General features: G+C 38.9%; 1 protein-coding gene across 7 annotated transcripts in view; it reads right to left on the bottom strand.

The window, feature by feature from the left end:
* atrnl1a (attractin-like 1a) overlaps window positions 1-24841 on the bottom strand; it is a 331746-nt gene that overhangs the window by 141532 nt on the left and 165373 nt on the right. For 6 of the 7 annotated variants that reach the window (XM_026189698.1, XM_026189697.1, XM_026189695.1 and 3 more), the window contains 3 exons: window positions 18716-18810; window positions 15190-15268; window positions 11912-12069 (listed from right to left, as the gene is read on the bottom strand). In XM_026189698.1, the coding sequence (XP_026045483.1) occupies window positions 11912-12069; window positions 15190-15268; window positions 18716-18810 (332 nt within the window). Of the gene's footprint in view, window positions 1-11911; window positions 12070-15189; window positions 15269-18715; window positions 18811-24841 lie in introns of those variants that run through there. The other variant, XM_026189700.1, reaches the window with a different exon arrangement.

Raw genomic sequence — 24841 nt, 5'->3', positions numbered from 1 at the left:
CTTAGTAGCACTGAGTAGTAGCACACAGTAGACTGTGAAAAATGAATTTAAAAACATTAAACCACTGCAGCTAACTGGGGTTGTAAATTATAAAATAAATACTGATGGGACGCATCAAAATAACGGCACTGTATTTCAGCCATGTTCAACATGGGGATACCTTTAAATGGCCCTAATAGTCAAAGAGGCTGCGTCTTTGTCTTTGGTGAATCCTTTGAGACTACTTGGGAGGGAAGAGGGAAAGAAATGGGGCAGAATGAGCTTAAGAGGTTTACCAGCACTTGTGCAGCAGGTAAAATGGCCTGACAGTGAAAAAGCTGCAGAAAAGCTGATTTTGGTCCAGTGGGACACAGCATTAATACAGGCATCAGGGAGAAAAGAGCCTGGCTTTGCATTCAGGCTTCTACTGCAGCAGTTTACATCATTCCCCCCTGACAATATAAAGAGTTATTATGAGTGTACACACATACTGCAACAAGGTAAAAGAACAAAACAAAAAACAAACAAAAAAAAAGCACACATTTACTGTCAAACAATGGATAAACATCCTGTACACTGAAAAACAAATGCAACAAAACAAACACAAACTTGCACAGTGGACAAATTATGATCGCTGCACTTAATGCAGTAAGTTTAAACTGCTCTTAATTTTTCTCTCCCGCACTCATGAGTCCCATACCAGCTCCAGCCAACTACCATCATTTCAATTTACAACAACTGCAGTCGTTAAACAACTATAATCAATAAGATGTTTAGACCACACCCTTTTCATCCCAGCACACACCACTGCAGAGCCACAAACGAGAATCTAACACGAGGACAAACACATAATGCAAGCTTAATGTGCACATACATAGAATGAGCAAATTACCATCAGACAAGTATAATTTGGACAATTTAAGTATAACTTAATTCATTTCAATAGTGACAAGAAATGCACTATATTTGTGCAACTCTTACTGAGATACAGAGGAGATAATTCTATGGTCGTTTTCAAGCTACTGTTTTTGCTGGTTTCTTCAAAGCAAACTTAACTGTGTCTCTTGACAGGTTTTATATGCTTTAAGTAAAAACTGCAGAGTGGTGTACAGCAATACTGGCATTTAGATTTTGGCAGCAAAGACCTGTGCACACTTATCGTTTGGCAGTTTGCCATGGTGTAACTTGCAGCATTTTTTAAACACAGAACTGATGCATATAAGAAAGTGCCCTAAACTATTTGTATAACCATGTTGTTATCCTGCTACCATTCTTTACATGATGTAATTATTTTATGGAGACCTGTAGTAAGTCATTTTCAATATCAATCCTTAGCAATAAAAGCCATGTCAATAAAATCGCATCAAAGACAAATGTCCTGTGACAATTTTAGCCTCATTCACCAAGACAATGTCACATCTTGGGGATGTTGCCTTTTTTCCTATATTTTTTGTAGGAAAGATGTTCTGAATGAACATCTTTGTGTGTGTTTTAAAGTGATGCTTTGTCATTAAAAAGGAAAGTTGGGAAACCTTTTGGTACAAATCTAGGTTTTCTGCTTCTGTACAGCATGGAGAGGAGCAAACTGTCAAAGGAAATGAGATGGATAACATAAATGACAGTGTCCTTACTGTGAACAGGCCCAACAGCCTTTAGGTTGACTTTAGGTCTAGTTGTTGACTAGTGATGACAGTACATCTGAGTAAAACACACTTTATAAATACTATGTCAGTCAGTCACCTTTCTCATGCACTATGTGTTAATAGACCTCTCTGCTTTGAATCATACTTCTTATAAATCTCTGGCTCTCTTCCACAGCATGTCTTTATCCTGTCTTCCTTCTCTCACCCCAATCGGTTGCAGCAGATGGCCCCGCCCCTCCCTGAGCCTGGTTCTGTCGGAGGTTTCTTCCTGTTAAAAGGGAGTTTTTCCTTCCCACTGTTGCCACAGTGCTTACTCATACGGGGTCATATGATTGTGGGGTTGTTCTTCATATGTATTGTGTATTATTGTAGGGTCTACCTTACAATATAAAGTGCCTTGAGGTGACTGTTCTTGTGATTTGGCGCTATATTGAATTGAAATGAACTGAATCTGCGAAACTAACATATGAAACAGCTGGTTGGAGCAGGAGTGATAGAAAATAAATAGTAACTGTACTTCTAATAAAGGGATTCTAACACAGGACTAATATAGGAAGTCCAGTTTCCTTCTTTTATTTCTCAAGATCTCAAAACTACCATGATCTGGATGACTGAGAACCTACAGAGATAGTGGGACGGGTAATTTCTCAATCACATGAGGCCCCCAGGGAACAATAATCCCATCCAAAAAGGGCTTAAGACAAATCAATGTCAGATACTGTAATGGTAAGTACTGCACTCCTGAAAGATTAGACATTGTTAGTGAAATTTACATTGAAAAAGAGCGATTACATGAGTCACCACAGTATATGCTATTTATGGAATGGAAAGTGCTCCTGTGTGCTTTGCATGTTGAATTATTTATTGCTACATAGTTTTTTTAAGCCCGTTCATAGTTTTGATGTAGGAAACAGCTCTACTGAGGTTAGTGGTTTTAGTTTAATATACTGCAGCTGTTGTAATAATAATAATAATAATAATAATAATAATAATAAAACAGATTCTGTTTTTCACAACAGAATCAGTGAATTTAACTTCAACAAAATGGACATAGCTACAGTGACATCACCAACTAGTTTTCGGCTCATTTTAAAGCCTTAACATCAGCATTTTGGCCAATGCCATGTTATTGGTGTTTTGAACAAGAAGGGTGGAGTGCTATGTTGTTAACATTAGCAAACTATTCTACAAAGCTGCAATAATACACTGTGGGGGTGTGCCACAAGCACACATAGCGCTGTCAAAATAGTTGTGCATTTATTGTTGGAGTTCACTCAAACAAACATTTCAAAAATTACAGAAAATTTTTACGAGAATTTTCAAATGAGTTTCAGACATACCTCAAGTTAAAAAAGAAAAAGATGAAGGATTCAGGAAAAAGATCGAATTCATATACACCGAACAATGATTTAGAATAAAAGAGATGCCTCAGTATATTTCACTTACGGATTTAAATGACTATAACATAAGAAGAACTGATGTTTCTATTGCGATATAACAAAGCTTTGAAACAGTACGGTGAGTGCTGCTGGAGCAGACTTGGTCCTAACAGAAACTGCAGCTACAGGAAATACAGCAGGGAGAATGGGTCAGAAAAAATACTACAGAAGGGAATTCTCCAAAACTCAGACAATAAACACTGAAACAACCCACACATCACAGCACAAACACATGATAGAATGTAATTGTTTGAAGGTCAGGGGTCAACCGGCTAGTCAGAACTGCAATTACCAGAGAAGAGAGTGAGAGTGAGAGGAAGGACTGGGAGGGAGGAGTAAAAAAATGAGAAGAACAGGAATGACATAAAGAGGGCTCCAAGGACTCCAGTGCTACAATCCAGTCATTATGAAGGGACTCCGGTGGCCCTCTGGGGACAAGCTTAAGAGCTGTGACAGCAGTGGGCTGCCTTTGATTTCCCTAACCCTGAACCAAGGGCTGCTTGTTAAAACGTGGAATAAAAGAAAGTGCTTAGCTAATCAATACAGGAAGGTAAAAGGAAAAGGAGAAAAATAGAAAGGGGTGCACCGAAAGGGGGGGGGGGGGGGGGGGGGGGGAGGAGGAAATGAGTATACAGAAAGTACAGAAGGAAAAGAAGATGGAAAAGAGCAGCTGAGGAACTTTTCTCACTTAATCTTCATCAAGGCTGCAGGGCAGTGGAACTATGGTTCATATTAACTGAAAGAAACAGTCCATCACCGGGAAACTACTTTATAACACAGAGACCCTGATAGATACTCAAACCTATAGCAGCTGAAAACAGTAAGTGGAAACTTTGGAACTCATGTTTGACACAGACTTCAGGCAGTAATGATGAGGAAGGCCTCAATGTGGTGCACATTTTTGGGAATCTTTTTCTACAAAGCCAAAGAAGAATAAATTGTTCACTCAAACCAGCAATTGGGGCCTTTTAATTATAAAAACTAGTTCATGGAAATACTACAACAGTGGTTTGTTTGTGTTTCTGGCAAACTGATAACTTAATCACACTGAGAAAAGCAACAAAACAAAGGGATCAGTATTGAAGATAACACTGAACAGAGTGACTGTTTGCTAATATCCAGAAAAAGTGAATATGCATAATTAAATATCTATGATTAATTGATAATTTTGATAATTTGCCAACCATTCTCTGTCTAAAAAATATGTGTGCTACTACATTCATAAGCCCTACTATGGAAAAGTCGTTTTAGTCTATTAGGTGGGTGCCAGGCAAAGTGATGGCATCATCAGTTATCATAACTGATAATGTTTTGTGGCTATAAATTAGATACTCATGCAATTAAAATGGCAGCACTTTTATCAAGTTGTTATACATGCATAAACATTACAAATATACCATTTAATCAATTCATAGGTGGTTGCTAGGCAGCACAATGTTGTTAGATAGCCGATCCTCAGAAGCCTAAGATGTACCTGTGTGTCAAGTTTGGTTGCGCAAGTTATTGTGTAGGGGAGTTAACAGACAAGCAGAGAGATTGTGTATTAAGATCCAAATCAAAGGTCTCTTTTTATGTTTAATATATGCAACGTATTTGAGTTTAGCCACTATGTTTATCATAACAAATATCAACCTTGAGCAATATAGCAAGGGTATTTTTAAAGACTGAAATAAAAATATTGTTCAACAGTCAGAAAGTTAAGTACATATTTCATCTCCCTAACTGCCCTTGTAAATATGCATGCGGGAAGCATAAAGCAGAGTAAGAGCAGCAGAAAGAAACCTGTGGAGCACTGAACAGGCACCAGTACCAACACATTTGTCAGTGATTGAGTCAAATACAGCATAAAAAAGGAGGTGTGGAGTAGGGTTTCAAAGCGGCTTGCAGATGTACAGTATCTGGAGGCTTTACCAATCTGCTGATAGTGGCTGGCTGTGCAGTCATCTTATCTATTTGCATTAGCTCACTTGACTTTAAAATATTCACTGGCCTGTATGCTCGATTTTAGTGTATTAAGAGTATTAAAAGAGGAATCCTACTCCCCACCTAAGTGCTATTTACTAAAGTAATATTAATAGTAATTTAAACTATAAAACCAGCTTAAGTGTAGTACAGTATATTTAAAAACGAAATTCTGAAGGTATTTGTAAAATGAGTATGGAAATCCATTAAAACAATCAAAACAATCAATATGTTGGGAAATATTTCTTACATCCACACATACATGTCTCCTGTACATCTGGTACAAAAATAGTCTAAGTGAGAAATAAATATGCTAAAACTATTTCATACAACTCTATATTAGTTTTAGGGTTTAAAGCTTTATAACAGCCCAAAGCAGTGAGACAGTGCTCAATTATAAAATGAAATTGAGAGTTGCTTATGAAGCATATAGAAATCATGTACACATGCTAATATCAGCATGTTAAACGAAAAGCGATGTGTTTACAGTGCATGCTCCCTCAGTATTTGAATATTCATAAGAACCTAATGACCAAAGTGAAGCAGTTGCCAAGTGCTGCTTCCACCTACATGTTATGCAAATGAGTCCTGCTCTACCATATGTGTGCACTTGTTAGGAGAGCTCACAGATGCAGTCTTCTTTAAACAGGTGCTTAAGGCACGCTCATGCATTAATCTACAGCTCAAACACCAGCAACAAACGGCAGTAAAAACCCCAAATAACAGAACAGTCAGGACTTCTGTTTCAAATATTTGAACTATTTAGTTACAATTTAATATTTCAAATATTATCTCTGAATTAAAAGTTAAACCTGCAAATGTCTTGAGAAAATATTTAAATTGACTTAGCTTTACTGATCAGATGATTGATTAAATACATTGATTTTGGTCACTAAATGTTGCTGTTATAAATGTCAGGTGACCATTTCCCGCACACGCATGCTACACATGTATCTATTCTGTAACCAACCTAATTTGTGTTGATGACTGATGATGACTTCCTTTCTGGTTACATGTGTAGCACCGTGCCTCTCGACTTCTGTTCTAGCCTATGAAATGTGATACTGCTTCAATGAGATACATCAGATAGATGTGCTTTCAATCCTCCTTTGTCGTGTGTGTGTGTGTGTGTGTGTGTGTGTGTGTGTGTGTGTGTGTGTGTGTGTGTGTGTGTGTGTGTGTGATGGTCAGACAGTTAACCATTTAGGCTTCTGTTTTAATCCAATAATGGATACTTTGCAACTGACTGATCAGAGAGGGTGTTTGTGTGTGTGGCGGATATCTGATTAGAAGAGGCATCCTTTTCAATAATGGCACAGACGATGAGTGACCGAGCACTGCGCAGCAAATCAAATTATCACAGCCCTGAGTTCCTCTGCAACAAAATGGCTGCTCACCTCTGACAGAAGGCTTTTAATCAACTGGCGTATAAGCTGCAATGCATGGAGCGATGCAGCAGGGAAGCAGATGTACAGAACAAGCTCTTTTTACAGCTAATTTTCCTGTCATCGATTCCAATTTAGTGTTTTTGAAAAATGGAAACACACGTCTGTTAATTTAAGCAATATTACAAAGCCTTCGCTGTTAAAATAACTTTTTCTGCTACATTACAAACAGAGATGTTCAAATTAGACACAGTTATGATGTTGAGTTATAGAACTTCTGGCTAAATTAGTTGTTCTTTCAAAACAAACAAATGAAAAGAAAAGATGGAGAGAAACTGGGTCATGTTCCAACAATGTTTGTGTGCCCAATCAATAAAACATGATTTTCTGATTAGAAACAAAACCAGGCCAGTCCTACTTTATGGGAAAAAATGGTGTCAAATGAACAAATTAGAGTGATGGTCTGTATTTTCTTGGGATTTGTTGCATCTGTATTTGCAGATGCAACATATAATTTTATTATCTCTGACTTAAGTTTGTTTAATCAAAGAGAGAGAAATTCAGCATTTGCAAAGTGTTGGATCTGAAAAAGCAGACACACACACATTTAATGAAAACCCATTATGCCATCTTCCTCCTCCATGTTTGTATTCTCTCACCCTGAAAGTACCCTAATCAGATTCCCGAACAGGCATCTGAGTTGGATGCCTGTTCGGGTGTTTCAGGCAAGTCATACTGCGAGGTGGCCGGGATAGACCCAGGGCACTTCGAGGGATTATGTCTTTTGGCTTGTCTTGGAGCCTTCTCAGTTTCCCTGCAGAAGAACTGGAGCAACTGGCCACTTGAAGGGAAAACTGGGCATCTCTGCTTAGACTGTTGGCCCCACAAACTGGACCCAGATACATGACAGAGGATGTATGTAGGTACCGATGGATGGAGTTACATATGACATAAAATACATAAAAATATGAGATGAGTGCAGAGGAGCTAAAGCTAAGGGGGAATATCATCTAATAAAAATCTGTTCCGCATCCAGCTCTCAATTCTCAGCCAATATCAAGATCCTGTGAGGGAAACACTGTAAGGCCACAATAGTTTGCCACAGATATTTTCAATATTTATTTATTTTATTTTTTTACATAGGTTGTTTTTGAATGAGAAAAGGTTACATGTAAGGTTGTGCCCTGAGTCTGTGTAACAGCTTCTGAATGACAGACTTCAGCTGGCCCGCAGTCTTATTGGCCCGGGGCTCAATATGAAGTCGAGGAGGAGCCAACATCAAAGCCATGTGAAGTGAGACTGTGGATCATAGTGTTTGTTTGTGTTTCACTGCCACAAAAGATAACGTCACTTTTGGTGTCAACTCATGCTGCCAGCAGTGCACACAGCTAAAAGGTCAAACAGAGTAAGCCAGGTTAACTTTAACAGAATTATATCTTCCTGCAATGTCTGTAAATATTCTGTAGCACCTGCTAAATTTATTAGTTTATCACTATTGCTGGATCACTGCATCCCTGACATTATAAAAGCCAGTGCCCGTGAATGAGAAAAACGTTTTTTTAACACAGATATTAGGATTTTTAAATTCAAAACAAATAGACGGGAGCTGATGGGAGCTCACGACCCAAGGTTAGAGGGGTGGCCTTGCAATCGTTCCCTCTAGCAAATTCTACATTTCCTGACAATCAAGCAGGTACCTCTAGATTTGTTGTTTTCTTGTGTTGCCCCTTTGTGCCGTCACTCCATTTGCTATCATGTGACTCGCATGTACGTGTGTGTGTGTGTGCGTGTACCCAGCTCTATTAAATCAAATATATCAGGCCAGGTCATTATCAATTCTCAGGACAATTTCTCAAACTCGCCCTACTCCATCATCAGAAGCCACCAAGGTCACAGGACCGGACGCCGCATGCTTCTCATGTTACACACGAGCCTGGCTGACATGGTGGCGAGATAGGCTTCCTCTTGGTAATTATCATATCACCTTTCCACCAGCAGATATATGGAGCTTTGATAATGTACCATTAATGGGAAATGCATATGAGGGGAGCGATCGATGGACAAATGACCCATAATGAGGTACAGAACACTCTGCACTAAACTTTGACTTTTACACACACCAAACGACTCTGATAACACAAGCCGACTGGGGTTGTGTTACTGATCCATGTGCGCTTAAAATGTACTTTATACATCAAACCCTCAGAAAGAAAGAACAATTAGAAGTTAATATGGCGTGCTTCATATCATATTCAGCAGTGGGCTGATGAAAACAAAAAAAGATTCAATAATGTGATAAATAAATGGTTTGATAATATAAAATTAATATTTCATTAGGTGAATTAGGTGAGGAAAAGTTTTTTTTGTTTTAAGCTTCTTCTCTGTTGAAGCTCAGTCAATTCAATCCTACAGTTACAGTCTGTTTAAGAATATTAACAAATGCCTTGAGCTTCCTCTAATAGTATCACATGTAGATTTACTGATTTTAACTACTTCATTCCTATTGCTAAATCTTCATTGAGGGTCTTTTTTTAATCAACTTATAAGCAGATAATCATGCACTGATAACAAGGTTCCCTACGATTCTCAAAGCCCCCCATTTGCAGTAAGCACTATATGAATGAATGAGTTAACAAAAATTAGAGCTACTGTAGTTTTGCATGCATCTCCTCATCCAACCCTCCATCCTCAGCTGTTTCTCGACCTGCTGTCCGTCTTCCCCAGTCTGTCAATTAAAATGTCTCCAATTCCTCAGCACTGGACATTGTGACTGTAAGATAGTCTCAACATCAGTTAGCTATCCTACCCGTCATCACTCTGCCCTAATTTCTCCGTTCTTTCACTTCTTGACACCGTTCATCAGCCCACACTCCAGAACCTGCATGACGACAGTCATTTTAAAATATCACCACTAAAAGTCTACTTCAATTTAATGGATCATAAGGCTGGAGTGTGAATATTCAGTGTGTGCGGCTGCCGCCTGGAGATTTAATCCGGTGCTGCATAATTGATGGAGAGACACTGGAAAACTCACAGATCATTAAATGTGATAGCAGATTTGCCAAACACTTTTCAGAATAGTTTATGCTCAATGTCCTGTCGGGGCTATATGTTTTGCAGGGAGACAGCTCCTGAAAACTGGGAATGATGGTGATCATCATCACGAGGCATACTTTGTGTTTTAACATTTTCTTCCGAACACTGTTACTGACTCACTCAGGCACACGTTTCAACACAATGGCTGTGAAGTCCTTAGACATTATATTTCCCAACACTTTAAATCTTCAAGAATCTTTAAATGATTGCGACTTAAATGGGTCCATCCAAAAACTGTTTTATTTGGATTTATAATGAGTAATTAATAGCTTCTTTTAACTTACCCACAAGTCCCCAGAGAGCAATATTGTAATATTGTAATAAACCTTTGTTTCCTGAGCCTTTGGAAACTGATGCTTGTCAAACTCTCGGCTTGCATATCTGCAGCATATGGTGTGTAAGCAAAGCATGTGAGGTAGACACAGTCCCAGTAGATGTTAGATTATCAGAGACAAAAGAAAACAATACATGTTTTTACTTTTGTGAACTTTGGTCTCTGTGTAGTTAAACATGACAGAATGACTCAATCATTTCAGATTTTGCATGATGCATTGTGTTATTCATTGATTGATTAAGTTTATGATTCCCAAAGCTAAACTGATTTAAAGTGTGGACAGAAGTTATTCTTTTCAATAATACCACGTTCAAAATATAATTAAATGCAGAGAACTTGTGCAACACACTTTTATAGATGACTAAAAAAATGAAAACAACTGAACAATGAACCTTTTCTTTTTTTTCTTGTTTGAGATCCAAACAAAGTCAACTTCAAGCATCCTTTCTGTTACATCACACTTTGTCTCAAAAAACACATATCTGCATATGAACAGTGGGAATGTGTATTTAACAAACAAGATTATAGTACATGAAGCTTTAGTTTTGTGGTTGTAATCAGTTTGAGTTCTACTGACCCTTCATGTTTGAGCACGCTCACCAGGTGGCAAACAAAAGAGCGAGTCCATTTACTAAAATACTAAACCATCAATTGTCATCAGACAACAATTTTGCACAAACTTTTTGATCTTCAGGTCTGCCTGATCTGTTTTCAATGCTTACTAGAAAAAAAAATGCATTTTTTTTCAACCTCTCGCTTATTGTCCTCTGCAGAAAATATAAAAACATGTTTTCTATAAATTCATAATGAGAAATGTGGTTGTCAAAAATGGTGGGACTGAATGGTCGTCTTGCCAACACATGAGCCAACCCACATGGCTGAGGTGCAACTGGGGCCAAAGGGAATGGTGGGAGTTACTCATGTGCATTTTATTTCATATGCCACCCACAAACTAGTCCTGCTCAGGAGATGTTCCTGATGTAAATCCTGTTCTAGGCCCAGTAGCAACAAAAAGAAGCACAGACTTCCACATCAAATGCAGACACATGTGACGGTGCTGATTAACCTTCCCGTCATGTTCGGGTCAAATCTGACCAATTTACAACTTAAAACACTCATAAATACTGTGTTTTATATCGGATTCCCTCAAGGCCTTATGATATCCTCCACACTATGCACATATAAAAGAAAAATGTGCTCTCAACACACAGTAGAACTGTGGCTGTGAGATATAGCACATTGTGACGTGTTGGGAGCGGCTATCTCCCATCATGCCTTGGGAACATGTGTTGCCAGTTAAGACGATTAAACTGTACTTGCATTTGTTTTGGCTACGTAACTTATGACCGTTCCTGCTAATATTCTGGTGTAAATTCACTGATAGTTGTTGTTTTGATAGAAAGAGAAAATATTACACCATGAGTGAGTCCATGTGTGGGGTTATTGACCCTCTGAAGCACAGTGTAACACAGTGAACTGTTCAATAAAAAAAAAACCCCTTTCTGCTTGGGGTAGAATAACAGGCTCAGCCTTTGGGTGAGTTCTTTGTTGTTAAGATTCCTCAGCTTGCCACAATATTGTACTGAAGGTATAGATTCAAAGACCTGATAATGTAGCAGGTCCACCTGAGCGGTAGGTGGATGAAACAGGAAGTTTTAGCTCCAATGTCTGCCTTTTGAGGCTAAAGTTGGAGGACTAGCTGATGAGTTCCCAGCATGCATCACAGTCAGACCTCAAAATGAACACCATCTTAATAATTTTCATCATATCCAGTATCAATGGCAGATTAAACAGCAGAAATATTATTGTCAATTTAAAATAATTGCAATAATAACCTCATTAACTCAGAATCAGAGTTGTTGTGTTTTAGTTTCAGTATTCGTTTTAATCTTTTTACTAACACATTTCTAAACTGCTGATTTTTAATGTTCAGAAAATGTATCATAAAAGAAAAAGAAAAATCTGAAGGCATGTCTACATGACTTACAGTCAGTTACTAAGTCAAATGAATATGAAGTTACAGCATTACCAACTCTCCTGACTTTTCACATCCCTGCATCCATGCAACCTTACCTGGATCTTGATTGGCCAGCTGAAGTTGGACACATACACGTAGAAGGTGATGTTGTGGTGAAGTCTGAAGTTAAACTTTTCACTCGAGAAACTGTCACGGTGCTCTTTAATGTTCATCCTCGCTATGATGGGCATCTCCTCACCTGAGATGGTTCCAGCTGAGAGGAACAGAAAAAGGTTAAAAAATGAATACGATTTTTCTTCTATTTTAACAACAACCGCTCGTGGCTTGTGGTGATAATTGTTTTCAATAACCAGTTTTCAGCAAACACATGTATTAGCAGTTTATAACAGTCCATGAGAAGAGGTAAAAGGAACAAAATTTGCCTTCAAAGTCAAAAGCCTTCTTGGGTGACAACAAGCCTTAGTACCTGCATTTGTAAAAATACATGGCCATGCATACGTAAAGCTGTTAGCAGCACATTTCAATGATATTAAATGGGACCTTTGCGTCTGTGGCATTGAATTTGTTTCAGGGCCACCAAGAGGTGGAGATCAGGACTTGTTTTTAAGAAGAAGAGAGGCTTTCTATTTATATTAAAGACACCATCAAAGGACTGAAAAAAAGGTTTATTTAGTGTAATTTTATAGTTTCCTATAAATGTTATATTTTAAAAAAATAGATGAAAAAGCCCTAAAAAAAGAAGAAAAAAGAAGGTTTTTCTGGCATAAAGTAATACCATTTTTTTAAGGCCCCATTTAACAAATTGTTAAGTTTGCATTAGCCAAATATCCTTTGACTGGATGACTGAAACTTTGCCGGTAACATACAATTGTTTTTGTGGAGTTCTTTCCAGCACACCTGTCTCTCCTGTAGATATTTTGAATGAAGTTGATCAGATACATTTCATAATAACTCAAATCACAACGGAAATTACACAGATTTTGACAAAACACTTGTTATAACTTCTGAAAACGAAGACATATGAAGACCAGTGTCATGTCAGCCTGGAGAGTACAACTCTGTTTTACAGCGGTAAAAACTTTCTCCTTTTTTCCTACTTCATACTCAGCAGCCACATGAGAACACCACAATGAGCTGCCCATCAGCAAGGCTGTTTTCAATCCAAATGTCCTTGTAAAGATAAATTTAAAACAAAAACTGGTAATTGGACAGGTTGAGCGAAAACAGCGTGAATTTTAAAATGCCAAGGCGTGCCTTTCATCTCAAGCAGGCAAATTAACATTCACAGCAAAAGCATTATCATGACACCTTGCAGTAATTCACAGTGAGCCTGTAAATTCCTCGCAGCACTGAAGAGGTCTGATTTCAGGATCCTTCGGAGCATCATCAGCAGTTCTGTGTTAATGGCTGAGTTTTCAGATGGTGTGAATAATATATTTCCACCTCCTGCTTTATCGAGGGCCATTAAACACTCTGCAATAGTCTGAAGACAATCACACACACAAAGCGCAGAGTCCCAAAATGACTAAGCTGTGGGCCCCAAGATCCCAAGAGTGAGAAAGTGCTTTTATCTTAATTGGAATCAGGAGGGAAAGCGTCTAAAATACCCTAATGCCAAAATTCTGAATATCTTCTGATGTGTTTTGTCAGGGGGGGGGGAATCCCTGCAAGGCAAGCAGGAAGTGGAGCTGACCATTTTTGGACAAATCCTGACTGTGCGATAACATTACAGACTGACAGCTAAATAAGAGCTTTGGAGACAGACTGGACCACTGTATCACAACATTGACATAGACGAGAACTGACAAAAGATTTCAATGGAGAGATGGCTAAAATGAAGGGAGTTCTTTAAATGTGTCTTTAAAGTGTTTCCAATTATGTTGGCCGATTAGATCTATGCACAGTGTAAACGTGAGCAGAACTATGCCGGCAACAAAGCTAACAAGCTAACAGGAGAGTCACGAGCTTGTCTCCTGCCCAGGGCTCTGCGGGACTAATATATATATTTTTATTAATTCAAAAAAAGAAATGAAAGTAATTAAAAATAGTTAGCTGAAGTCCTAATGCCAAGCACACACTGTGCTCAGAGAGAGTCCTGAGTCGAGCACTAATCAGCTAAAATCAGTAACATTACTAAAGCTTCTATGCTAACCCTGTAGGCACTTTGATTCTTTTATTAGGGCCTTCATGAAACTGCTGTGTTTATTAAAAATGTCCTACAAAATTAATCACATTTTTTTCCTCTTAACATCTTAAATTGCTTGAAAACTCTCTGAAATTTGCACACATGACTAAACTGGTATATATATATATATATATATATATATATATATATATATATATATATATATATATATATATATATATGTGTGTGCGTGCGTGCGTGCGTGTGTGTGTGTATTAGAAGTACCACTTAGAAAATTGAGTTGGAGGCTTTTCACATCCATGTACAAAATTCTGCAGCCCCAAAAAAGCCTCGTGCCCTGAACCCCCCACCCCCTTGGTTTTTTGTATTTTTTTTTTTATTTACCGGGTAATTTTGGCACTTTTTTGTTTACAGACAGAGATTGTACTTTAACAAACCCCTCACCCACATTTTATCAGATCAACATAACATGTGCTGCAATTCGAAGTTGAGTACAGTTTAATTCCTGATACAACACATTTAATAGGAGATACTGAAAATAAGTACTGAATAAAGAATAAGTTCAGCAAATTATTATTAATAATAACAACAACAATAATAGTAATAATAATACATTTTATTTATATGTGCCATTTGATTCTGATTAAGGAAAAATGCCACTCAAATGTGCCATGTTAAATCAGCTCCCAACTTGACCTGGCTTTAACAAGCTGGTGATGAATCTGGGTGTGATGCAGGGCAACATGACACTGCTAACTCGACTGTTTGAATTTCTTCTTTATGGAAGTCCCAAAATGTTTTGCTCCAGCAGTCATCACTCGGATAACCAAATCATAGCTTTTATTCTGAGATAAACGGATGTTTTTTTCCTTGCGGTATGTTCATCTTTTTAAACCCTTTACTATCTGCAGATAAAGTCTGTGTATGGGTACAAATAAAGGTGGCCTTGTTTTCCAGTATTACAAAGTTGTGTAACACTGTTATATATAGTTATATGTAATGCTCATATGCAGCATCCTAACAGGGAACATGCCTCGAGATATCTTCATGTCCACATTAAAGCTATTTGATGGGGCACAACCCAGTGTGTGTGAAGGAGCAAACTTTGCTACCTGAAGATTTCTTTTTATTTATTATTTAATAGAAAGTGGATGGACAAGCCATTCAAGCAACTCAAGCAAAAGGAACTCTTTAAGAATAGTATGAATAAGTGTGTGTGCAGCATACCGGTTGAACTTAAGGACCAGGTGATGTTCAGGTTAAAGTTGTTTGAGGCGTTGATGGACATATCCAGGTTTTTGTTGGCCTGGAAGAAGAAAAAAAAGCAAGGTTGTGTTACTGAGCTGAAGAATGAAATCAAAGCTTGGGGACAAACTGACTGAAGATGGAGAACCTTAGAGACAGACCTAAGAAGGAATCAGCAAGAAACTGAAGCAAATTTTTTATTTCTTTCACATCTTTTTTTGGTCTATGTACAGGTTTTGCAGTTCACGCTGTTGTTGGACACCTTCCCCAGGCTATTTACATTACTTCAACTCGCTTTCCTTCAGTCAACAGAAGAACTATTTGGGAAAACATTGTTAACTTGAGCAGACTCATCCTGGCCTCAACTCATGTCACCTAGGGCAAATCTGAATCTGCTGGCCTCTTTTTGCATCGTTACATTGATTTTGTCTCCAGTGTTACCCCTCTGAGTTGTATTTCAACACAGCTTTAGGCACAGAGAAGGAAAAACAGGACAGATAAAAGTCAAGAGTTTAGACAGATTCCTTAGTCTGACAACAGATCTTTACATTTGGAGGATATATGTTTTTATAGATCCAAAGCAGTACGCTGCCACAACATGCCATCCTCTGTCTTTGTTTAATTTTTTTTTCTTTTTTCTACCATTTAAAAGTATTGTTACAATGTCAGATGCTGAAATGGAACATGGGCAGAGTTCATGAGGTCAGGGAATATATAAATAATCCCTGTAAGCAAGGGCACAGGGATTATACTGCTCCAAGCACATGATTTCTCAAGTTTTTAAAATTTTGCGCTGATCTGATGTCAACTTGGAAACTTTCTTATAGTTGTCATATTACATGCACTTCTTTTTGCAGGCTAGACGGTATATGAAAGACAACTACCAGGTCTAAAAAGTGAAGCCAGTGTAGAAGCTTGTTAATTAAGCATTTGTTCAAACTGCCAGCAGAGGGAAACTCTACTTGTTGCAAAAAGAAACCTAGATGAAAAAGAGTGTTCAGCTCCACTGATCTATTATTTAAGTAAAGTCATAGTGAGCTTACGGTCTCAATCATTATTTTTAAGTCTTATTGAAAACTACATGACCCTAATTTTGCAAATTATGCTCCAATTTAATGGAAATGGATGAGGAAGATCGGTGTATGTCTTAGAGCTAACTTGGTTTCTTACTTTAACTTTCCTCCTGACTTATCACATCCCGTTTGAAAAGATGGCAATGAAAATGACAAATTTCCTACTTTAGCCTACAAGTCAGGATTTCAGTACCAGTATATGACTTGATGGTCACTATGACCAAATTTCTATGGGGCATTTGGTTTCCAGTAGCAAACCAGAAAAGCCGTGGTGTTGGTGGGCAGCAATCATGAAGGATTAGGATCAGTTTTAGACTTTATTTATTATTATTTTTATTTTATTTATTTTTTGGGAGGACAGAGAAGTCATCCACAGCTAGCCACTAAAGAGCATGCAAGCTTATTCCCACATTTCCATCAGTCTATAGGACAAAAACCTAAACTGTATGTACAGTGGTGCAAAAAAGTATTTAGTCAGCCACCGATTGTGCAAGTTCCCCCACCTAAAATGATGACAGAGGTCAGTAATTTGCACCAGAGGTACACTTCAACTGTGAGAGACAGAATGTGAAAAAAAAATCCATGAATCCACATGGTAGGATTTGTAAAGAATTTATTCGTAAATCAGGGTGGAAAATAAGTATTTGGTCAATAACAAAAATACAACTCAATACTTTGTAACATAACCTTTGTTGGCAATAACAGAGGTCAGACGTTTACTATAGGTCTTTACCAGGTTTGCACACACAGTAGCTGGTATTTTGGCCCATTCCTCCATGCAGATCTTCTCGAGAGCAGTGATGTTTTGGGGCTGTCGCCGAGCAACACGGACTTTCAACTCCCGCCACAGATTTTCTATGGGGTTGAGGTCTGGAGACTGGCTAGGCCACTCCAGGACTTTCAAATGCTTCTTACGGAGCCACTCCTTTGTTGCCCGGGCGGTGTGTTTTGGATCATTGTCATGTTGGAAGACCCAGCCTCGTTTCATCTTCAAAGTTCTCACTGATGGAAGGAGGTTTTGGCTCAAAATCTCACGATACATGGCCCCATTCATTCTGTCCTTTACACGGATCAGTCGTCCTGTCCCCTTGGCAGAAAAACAGCCCCATAGCATGATGTTTCCACCCCCATGCTTCACAGTAGGTATGGTGTTCTTGGGATGCAACTCAGTATTCTTCTTCCTCCGAACACGACGAGTTGAGTTTATACCAAAAAGTTCTACTTTGGTTTCATCTGACCACATGACATTCTCCCAATCCTCTGCTGTATCATCCATGTGCTCTCTGGCAAACTTCAGACGGGCCTGGACATGCACTGGCTTCAGCAGCGGAACACGTCTGGCACTGCGGGATTTGATTCCCTGCCGTTGTAGTGTGTTACTGATGGTGACCTTTGTTACTTTGGTCCCAGCTCTCTGCAGGTCATTCACCAGGTCCCCCCGTGTGGTTCTGGGATCTTTGCTCACCGTTCTCATGATCATTTTGACCCCACGGGATGAGATCTTGCGTGGAGCCCCAGATCGAGGGAGATTATCAGTGGTCTTGTATGTCTTCCATTTTCTGATGATTGCTCCCACAGTTGATTTTTTCACACCAAGCTGCTTGCCTATTGTAGATTCACTCTTCCCAGTCTGGTGCAGGTCTACAATACTTTTCCTGGTGTCCTTCGAAAGCTCTTTGGTCTTGGCCATGGCGGAGTTTGGAGTCTGACTGTTTGAGGCTGTGGACAGGTGTCTTTTATACAGATGATGAGTTCAAACAGGTACCATTCATACAGGTAACGAGTGGGGGACAGAAAAGCTTCTTCCAGAAGACGTTACAGGTCTGTGAGAGCCAGAGATTTTCCTTGTTTGTTATTGACCAAATACTTATTTTCCACCCTAATTTACGAATAAATTCTTTACAAATCCTACCATGTGGATTCATGGATTGTTTTTTCACATTCTGTCTCTCACAGTTGAAGTGTACCTCTGGTGCAAATTACTGACCTCTGTCATCATTTTAATTGGGGGAACTTGCACAATCGGTGGCTGACTAAATACTTTTTTGCCCCACTGTAGCTATGTATTACACAACGTTCATGTATTGGAACTATATATTTCAATTCAATTTATTTATATACCAACAAATCAAAACAACAGTCACGTCACGTCAAGACCCTACAATAATACAAAGAAAACCACAACAGTCATATGACCCCCTATGAGCAAGCGTTTTGGAGAATATAGGAAGGAAAAAGTCCCTTTTAACAGGATAAAACCTCCAGCAGAGCCAGGCTCAGGGAGGGGCAGCTATGGGTTTTATCAAAAAGGAAAGTTTTAAGCCTAAATCCTAAAAGTAGAGAGGATAATGAAAGCACCGAGCTGGATAAAAACTTAACAGGCCACTCTTAAATACTAAAAATAATTAATGAACCTTAACCTCTCTTGACATTACCTGTTCAGGTGTTGCCATAAAGTTGATGGCAGTGTAGTAGCGGTCATCTTCCTGAAGCAGACTGAAGGTAAACTGGTAATCGATCAACAGGTTATCTGATCAACAGAAAGACAAACAGAGGCACAAAACACAAATGAGAAGTCTTGTGAACAAGCCGATCTTTTAGCAGTGGAGCATTTTTAGGTATTTAGCTGCCTCTGATTTCAATAGTTTTCTCTTCAAGAATGGCATTACAAATAAAGGCTCCATCCTGCCTGATTTTATTGACGTCACCATCAAACACAGATTTATGAAAGTAAAAACACCGGAGGCACTGATGGTGAGTCGATATTCAATTAGATGAATAAGATTACAGTAGTGGAGTTTCAAAGATCTCAATCAGTGACAAAATAAATAAGGTGCGCATATTTGAGTAAAAGCGCAGCCACACATGTATTTTATAAACCCGAACACGGCTGCTTTCATTGTGGATGCCAGTCTTTTCTATAAGCAAACAGGCCAATCGATCAGTACAACACGGTTTAGAGTTTAAATAATCATGTTGTCTCAGTGATTTAATAATTTCTGAAAGGAGCTCTTATTGAGCATCTCAAGGCAGCTCTTTGTCAGCGAGACAATGAGCAACGTATGGAGAGAATCACAGTGATTCAACATCTGGATGGACAGCAGGAGCGACGCTGGGTCACCTTGTCTGCCTGTCGGAAGGGGGGGTAGAAGAACGGGAGGAAGGGAACACTGAGGAAAAGAGAGAACACACAGAAAGAGGAGAGAAAGCAGCTGTGCGGCCATGAGAAGATAACTGTTTGAGAGGATAATTTTTTAGTTAATCAGTGTAACTGCTGCCTGCTAACCCTTCAGGGGAATTCAGGTGTGTGTGTTTGTGTGTGCACGCATGCACATATACAAGGGAAAATAAGGTTATAGCAGACTCGGGCACAACTTTTATTTTTAGATCAAAGAAAAAGTTCATAGTTTTTCTCTTTTTCTTCATAGTTTTTAACAATCTGCCGGAGCAGTTGTGTATTGTATTTCAGCACCAGATCTGTCAGATAATTACCAGTAGGGAGACTGACATAATACATAAAACACTTTTTTTACCCAAACTCCATGCAAACCACAACACAAAACATCAAAGTCTTAAAACTGAACCAATGTAACTAAAAAAACTCATGATGTAACCAAATAATTGTTTTATTTTGGGGTTTTTTTCCCTCCATGTAGGCAAGACTTCAATCCCACTGTTTCTTACCCTTTACTGATTTAATTAGTTGAACTTTGAATAACCACACAAACCACGAGCTGCAGTTACAAAGCTCCATGATACAAAGCAAAAAAAGCTCCTTCAGGGGAGTTCCCTTGGATAATGCATCTACTTCCAGTGATGCTGTTATTTGAGTTTCATTCTGACCACTGTGTGCAGGATCTCCTCCACTGTCATGAAGGCAAACCACTCAACTTGAATATGTCTGTGAAGGTTCTTAGTCATCCAGGTCATCGTAGTCTAAGGAGTTTGGAAAGAAAAGCGTCTGGACTTCTTTAAGAAATGAAGAAGCTTTTCCGATGAAATGTGAAACATCTTCAAGGAAACTTATAGAAGTCCAGACACTTTTCCTCAGACCATTCAACTTGAATTTGGACAAAGTCACAGGGAGACAAATCTGGCTAATGAGGCAGGTGTCTGTTGACTTTTCAATGTACTGTATGCCTGCACCCAATGGCACAAACCCCACACTTCTGGTGGTTTCTACCAAATGTTCTCTGTCACATGCCTCGGGTCTTTCGAGGAGAACACCATGTTGACAGTTGACATAAAAGTCGGGTCAGTTTGACACAGATGTCAATGATGGCTTCGGTCAGACTGGAACCTGCACCGAGTAAAAAATAGTGACCATGCTGAAAGCAGACAACGTTGAAGAAACAAAGTCCTCAAAGTCCTCCAAGAGTTTTAGTAGCTGCATCTATGGTATCAATTTCAAAATCCTACGTCACCTCGTTCTGGAGTTACTGCAGTCACAAGATTTTCAAAAAACTTGACCTCTGACTTTGAGGTTGAAGTCACTGAGATTTGAACTTGTCCAAGTTTTTTCGTAGATACACCTATGGAATCAATTTTAAGCTCCTACGTCGCCTTGTTCTCGAGTTGATGCATTCAGAAACGTATGTGTTCAGGCTCCCCACCTACCCGCCCTCCTGCCCAGTGGGGTGACGACAGGACCCCATCAGCCTTTTACGGCTGAGTGGTAAAAAGGGCTTTGTAGCTCCACAGCAGATCTGATGCAGAGTTACTGTGTGAATGAAAAAAATAACCGCCAGTGCTGTCAAACGTAAAATGTGACACTGAGTGGCAGGAGTCAGTAGAGACGCTGTGAAAGCTTTCAAAAGACACAGCAGAAAAACTTTGTGTCACACGCTGTAAAAAAAAGAAACATGTTTAGTTACTACTTTCCTTTCAGCTGTGGAATCCTGGGGCGTCTCCAAGACGAAAGCAAATTATGTTTGACAAACAGCCCTGTTTTGTTCAGCCTTCATGGCAAGTTAGCCCAAACAGCAGATATCATCAGATCAAAGACAATATTTTTCCTTAACATCTTTCCCATCCTCCCTCCCTCCCTCCCAGGCAGACATGCACTGCTGCTGCTCAGTTGTTTATCCCATAAGGGTCGTCAGTACAACTTCACAGTATTTTGTTTTTTGTTTTTTTTTCTTAACTTTGTAAGTAGGATAGGGACTTGTGTGCGTGTGTGCATGAAGAGAGTATTCATGTATTTACCTCTCAGTCCTCACATCCAGTATGTACATTTCCTGTGCATGGGTGGTTGCATGCATCTTTGTTTGTTTGCATATTTGTCTGTATGGTTAATCAAGGAAACAAGAGGAAAAGTAGCACTAAAACAATTTCTGCCAGTCCCTCTGTGCATTTCCAATATGCTTGATTTCAAGCCTAACAAGAAGAAGAGCATCATGCAGGTTTAAAAGTTCGTTTCATTTCAGCTAATTACAATTCCAATTCTGAGAAATCTGACAGCAGTTAGACAATCTCAATTACAAGTGTGCATGTGCAAATTCTCACTCTGAATGAATCGTATCATTGTGTCACTAAAGGTATTAGCACCCCTCCCGACACCAAAAAAAAAATTAAAAAAACAACTGAAATTGAAATAGTCTGTGCCAATTTCTCAGGTTCACAGATGGGTGATCTTATTACCATAGTATGTACGCTGATTTAGCCTTTATGAAACTAAACACTGTGATGAGAAATGAGAAGACAGATGAGGAAGCCCTCACCCAGAACATAATCTGATATTCCAGCAGTCTGTTTCAAATAGAAATTCAAAACAAGCGTGAACTCACCTACAATGTCAGGCTGTCACAATCTCTTGCTGAGGTTTTATTTAATGCTTGTTAACAACTCATTATTTCCCATTTGCAACACTTTCCTGACAGAGCACAGGCCAGATATTACAACGTCACCTCACTGAGAAAACAAGTTAAACCTGGGCGAGTAAACACTTGGACACAATGGATTCAATATCAGACCCGGAAGGAGCTCAAGGTGCTTCAGGTAATATATGCATGAGGTCAAGTGACCTTGGCTGAGCCTTAACAATACAATAATCAGAGGTGGAAGCAAGTAGCAAAGTGCACAATCACCAGTGTTTCAGATGCATCCAAAGTTGCTCAAATACATGTGAAAATACATAATACAATGCATACTAAAGGTGGTGATATCACAGAAAGAGTACATGTACATGATGTGCAAATTTGCATATTCCAAAAATATCACACCATGCTAGCTCTACGTCATCTTACTTTCTCAAGAATGTAACACAAAATTCAGTTCAATCGAGTTTGATTTATATTGCGACAAAACAATGAAAGCAAGTGTGTTTTTAAAGGACTGGAAAAGAGCCATCATTTTCCACTATACTTTGCAAATAAAAGACATTAAGTAACAAACTTTTTGGAAATAAACTTGTGGAAAAGTTTTTACCTGTACTAGCTTAGCTAAAAAGTGATCACCTTCCAAGGTCTCATTTTTTCGCTACAACAAAGCAATTATTATATTATTGATGCCATTTCTGTTAATGTTAAATAATGCACATGGACATGTACTTATACTCCTATGCAAAGAATAATTGTTGTGGTTATATTATATAACTATAAAATAAGACTACACAGGTAACATTCTCCATACAGTCAGTTTTCCCAATACTCTAGATAAGCAAATGTCCATGATGCATTATTAGCAGATTGTCATACAAAGATACTCCATAGGACTTGTATATACTGGAGCCTAGTACACCATAAAAAATTGTGTGCACTGTATTCTCAGACTGCAATTAAAATGTTTGCACTGTCTGGTGTGTATATCATTCCAAAATGTCACAGGCTCATAACTATGTATCAAACTAAGTGAACCTCAGTGAAAGTGATCTAAAATAATATTTAATAGCCTGTCAAGGGTAACTACTGGATTGCAAAAAAGGTTTTTTGGCCTGATAGGACCAATTAGTGTATGTTGGATAGGAGTTGTCGAGGAGGGAAATTATTTTACTGCTATTGTTAAATAATTGTTATTGCATTAATAATATAATTTGCAGCATGGATATTGCATTCCAAAGTTTAGACAGTGTCTCTTTCAGAAAGACTGAGTTGCAGGTTGACAGGAAGTTGTATGCAGAAAGAAGTAGGAAGTTATTTTGAGCCGCAGGCTAAGACGAGGCTTTAACAATGTAACAGATAGCTTTATCATTTTATATTAAGGTTTTAGTAGAGGTTCTTGATTAAAACATTTATTTAGTAGAAGACATACACATAGTCTCAGTGAGCTTCTGGTCTGGTAAAGGGTCAGAAGTGTAAGAGGTGACACAAAGAGCATGTGAGGTCAACACACACACACACACACACACACTTTAAATTAGATTTATTTAGAGGAGAGGTTAGTTATGTTTGGCTGTAACTGCAAAATTGTCTTGGTAAAAGAGGAACCGTTTCTTGGTGTCTCGGCAAGAAAGAGGAACAAGACAAGAATTGAAAGGTAGACAGGAAGGGCTAGCCATGAAAATAGAAGATGATTTTCTAGGTGAAAAGTCATGATGTTGATCTGATCTATGTATAAAATGTATCTGTGACGTATGAAGGGGCGTCACTAAATAAACCCTGATGCTATAAAATATCTGTCCATGCTTTGATTAAGTCGAAGACTACTTCCTGTCTGCGTACAGAGTTTTCTTCCCACGCGTGTATTCATTAAAATCTTCGTTTGACTTCACCCGGCCGGATCGGTGTGGTTATTCTTCGATCACCTCTTGTACCCTTCCTCAATATTGAATCTTAACATTTGGGGGCTTCGTCCGGTTATTGGGGAAGGAGAGTTGGAGGTTTGGACGGAGAAATCCGGGGTCTTGGGTGGTCTGACGGGCAGACGTGAATTCCAGTGGTCTAAGTGAGTGGGCATAAGCCGGCTTATCCAAAAGGTAAGGCACTACCTGTTGAATTATTTCCAAAGTGTGCCAAATTGGATATGATAAAATTTAAGTCTACTCACTGAAGTTACTGGTGGATGTCTGTTTTGATTTTGATAAGAATCTGAGGATTTAAAGCAGTTGGACTGCTGGTAATGATTGAATGCGGTTGGACCGTTTAGTAGGTTAGGGAATTTGGTTATTTTTTGGTTATAAGGTTGGACCTGCTTCAGTCTTACACTTGGTTGGGTGTCTTACTGTTGTTCCAAAGTATTATAAATTACTCAAGAACGCCAGTTGGACTGGTAGGAAGCGCAGAGCCCGGAGGTTACGCTCCCTCCTTGTCGTGGACGCGCGACATTGACCTCTCGGCGAAGAGGGTTAGTTCAGTGTGGTTTAGCTGTGGGGTACAGGGCATCCCGGAATTAAGCTAGGAGATAGAGTCTCCTTACCGTTTGGAACGGTATCTGCGCTTTTTTGGGCAGCAAAGGTTGGACCTTGGGTGTTGGACACTTTTAAATTGAGTTAGGGACTTTAGAGATGAGGCCAGAAACTGTTGGACAGATACTGGTTAATTGATTACAAAAAAGTTGGACTTCTATCGGTTAGACCGTTAACTTAAATTTTTCGAAATTCGGTAGGTGTTAAAAGGCATAAAATC

The sequence above is a fragment of the Astatotilapia calliptera genome, chromosome 13 (assembly GCF_900246225.1).
Source record: "Astatotilapia calliptera chromosome 13, fAstCal1.2, whole genome shotgun sequence".
Classification (NCBI taxonomy): Eukaryota; Metazoa; Chordata; class Actinopteri; order Cichliformes; family Cichlidae; genus Astatotilapia; species Astatotilapia calliptera.
Note: the sequence above shows the minus strand (reverse complement) of the source record. Positions and strands in the feature narration are given on the sequence as shown.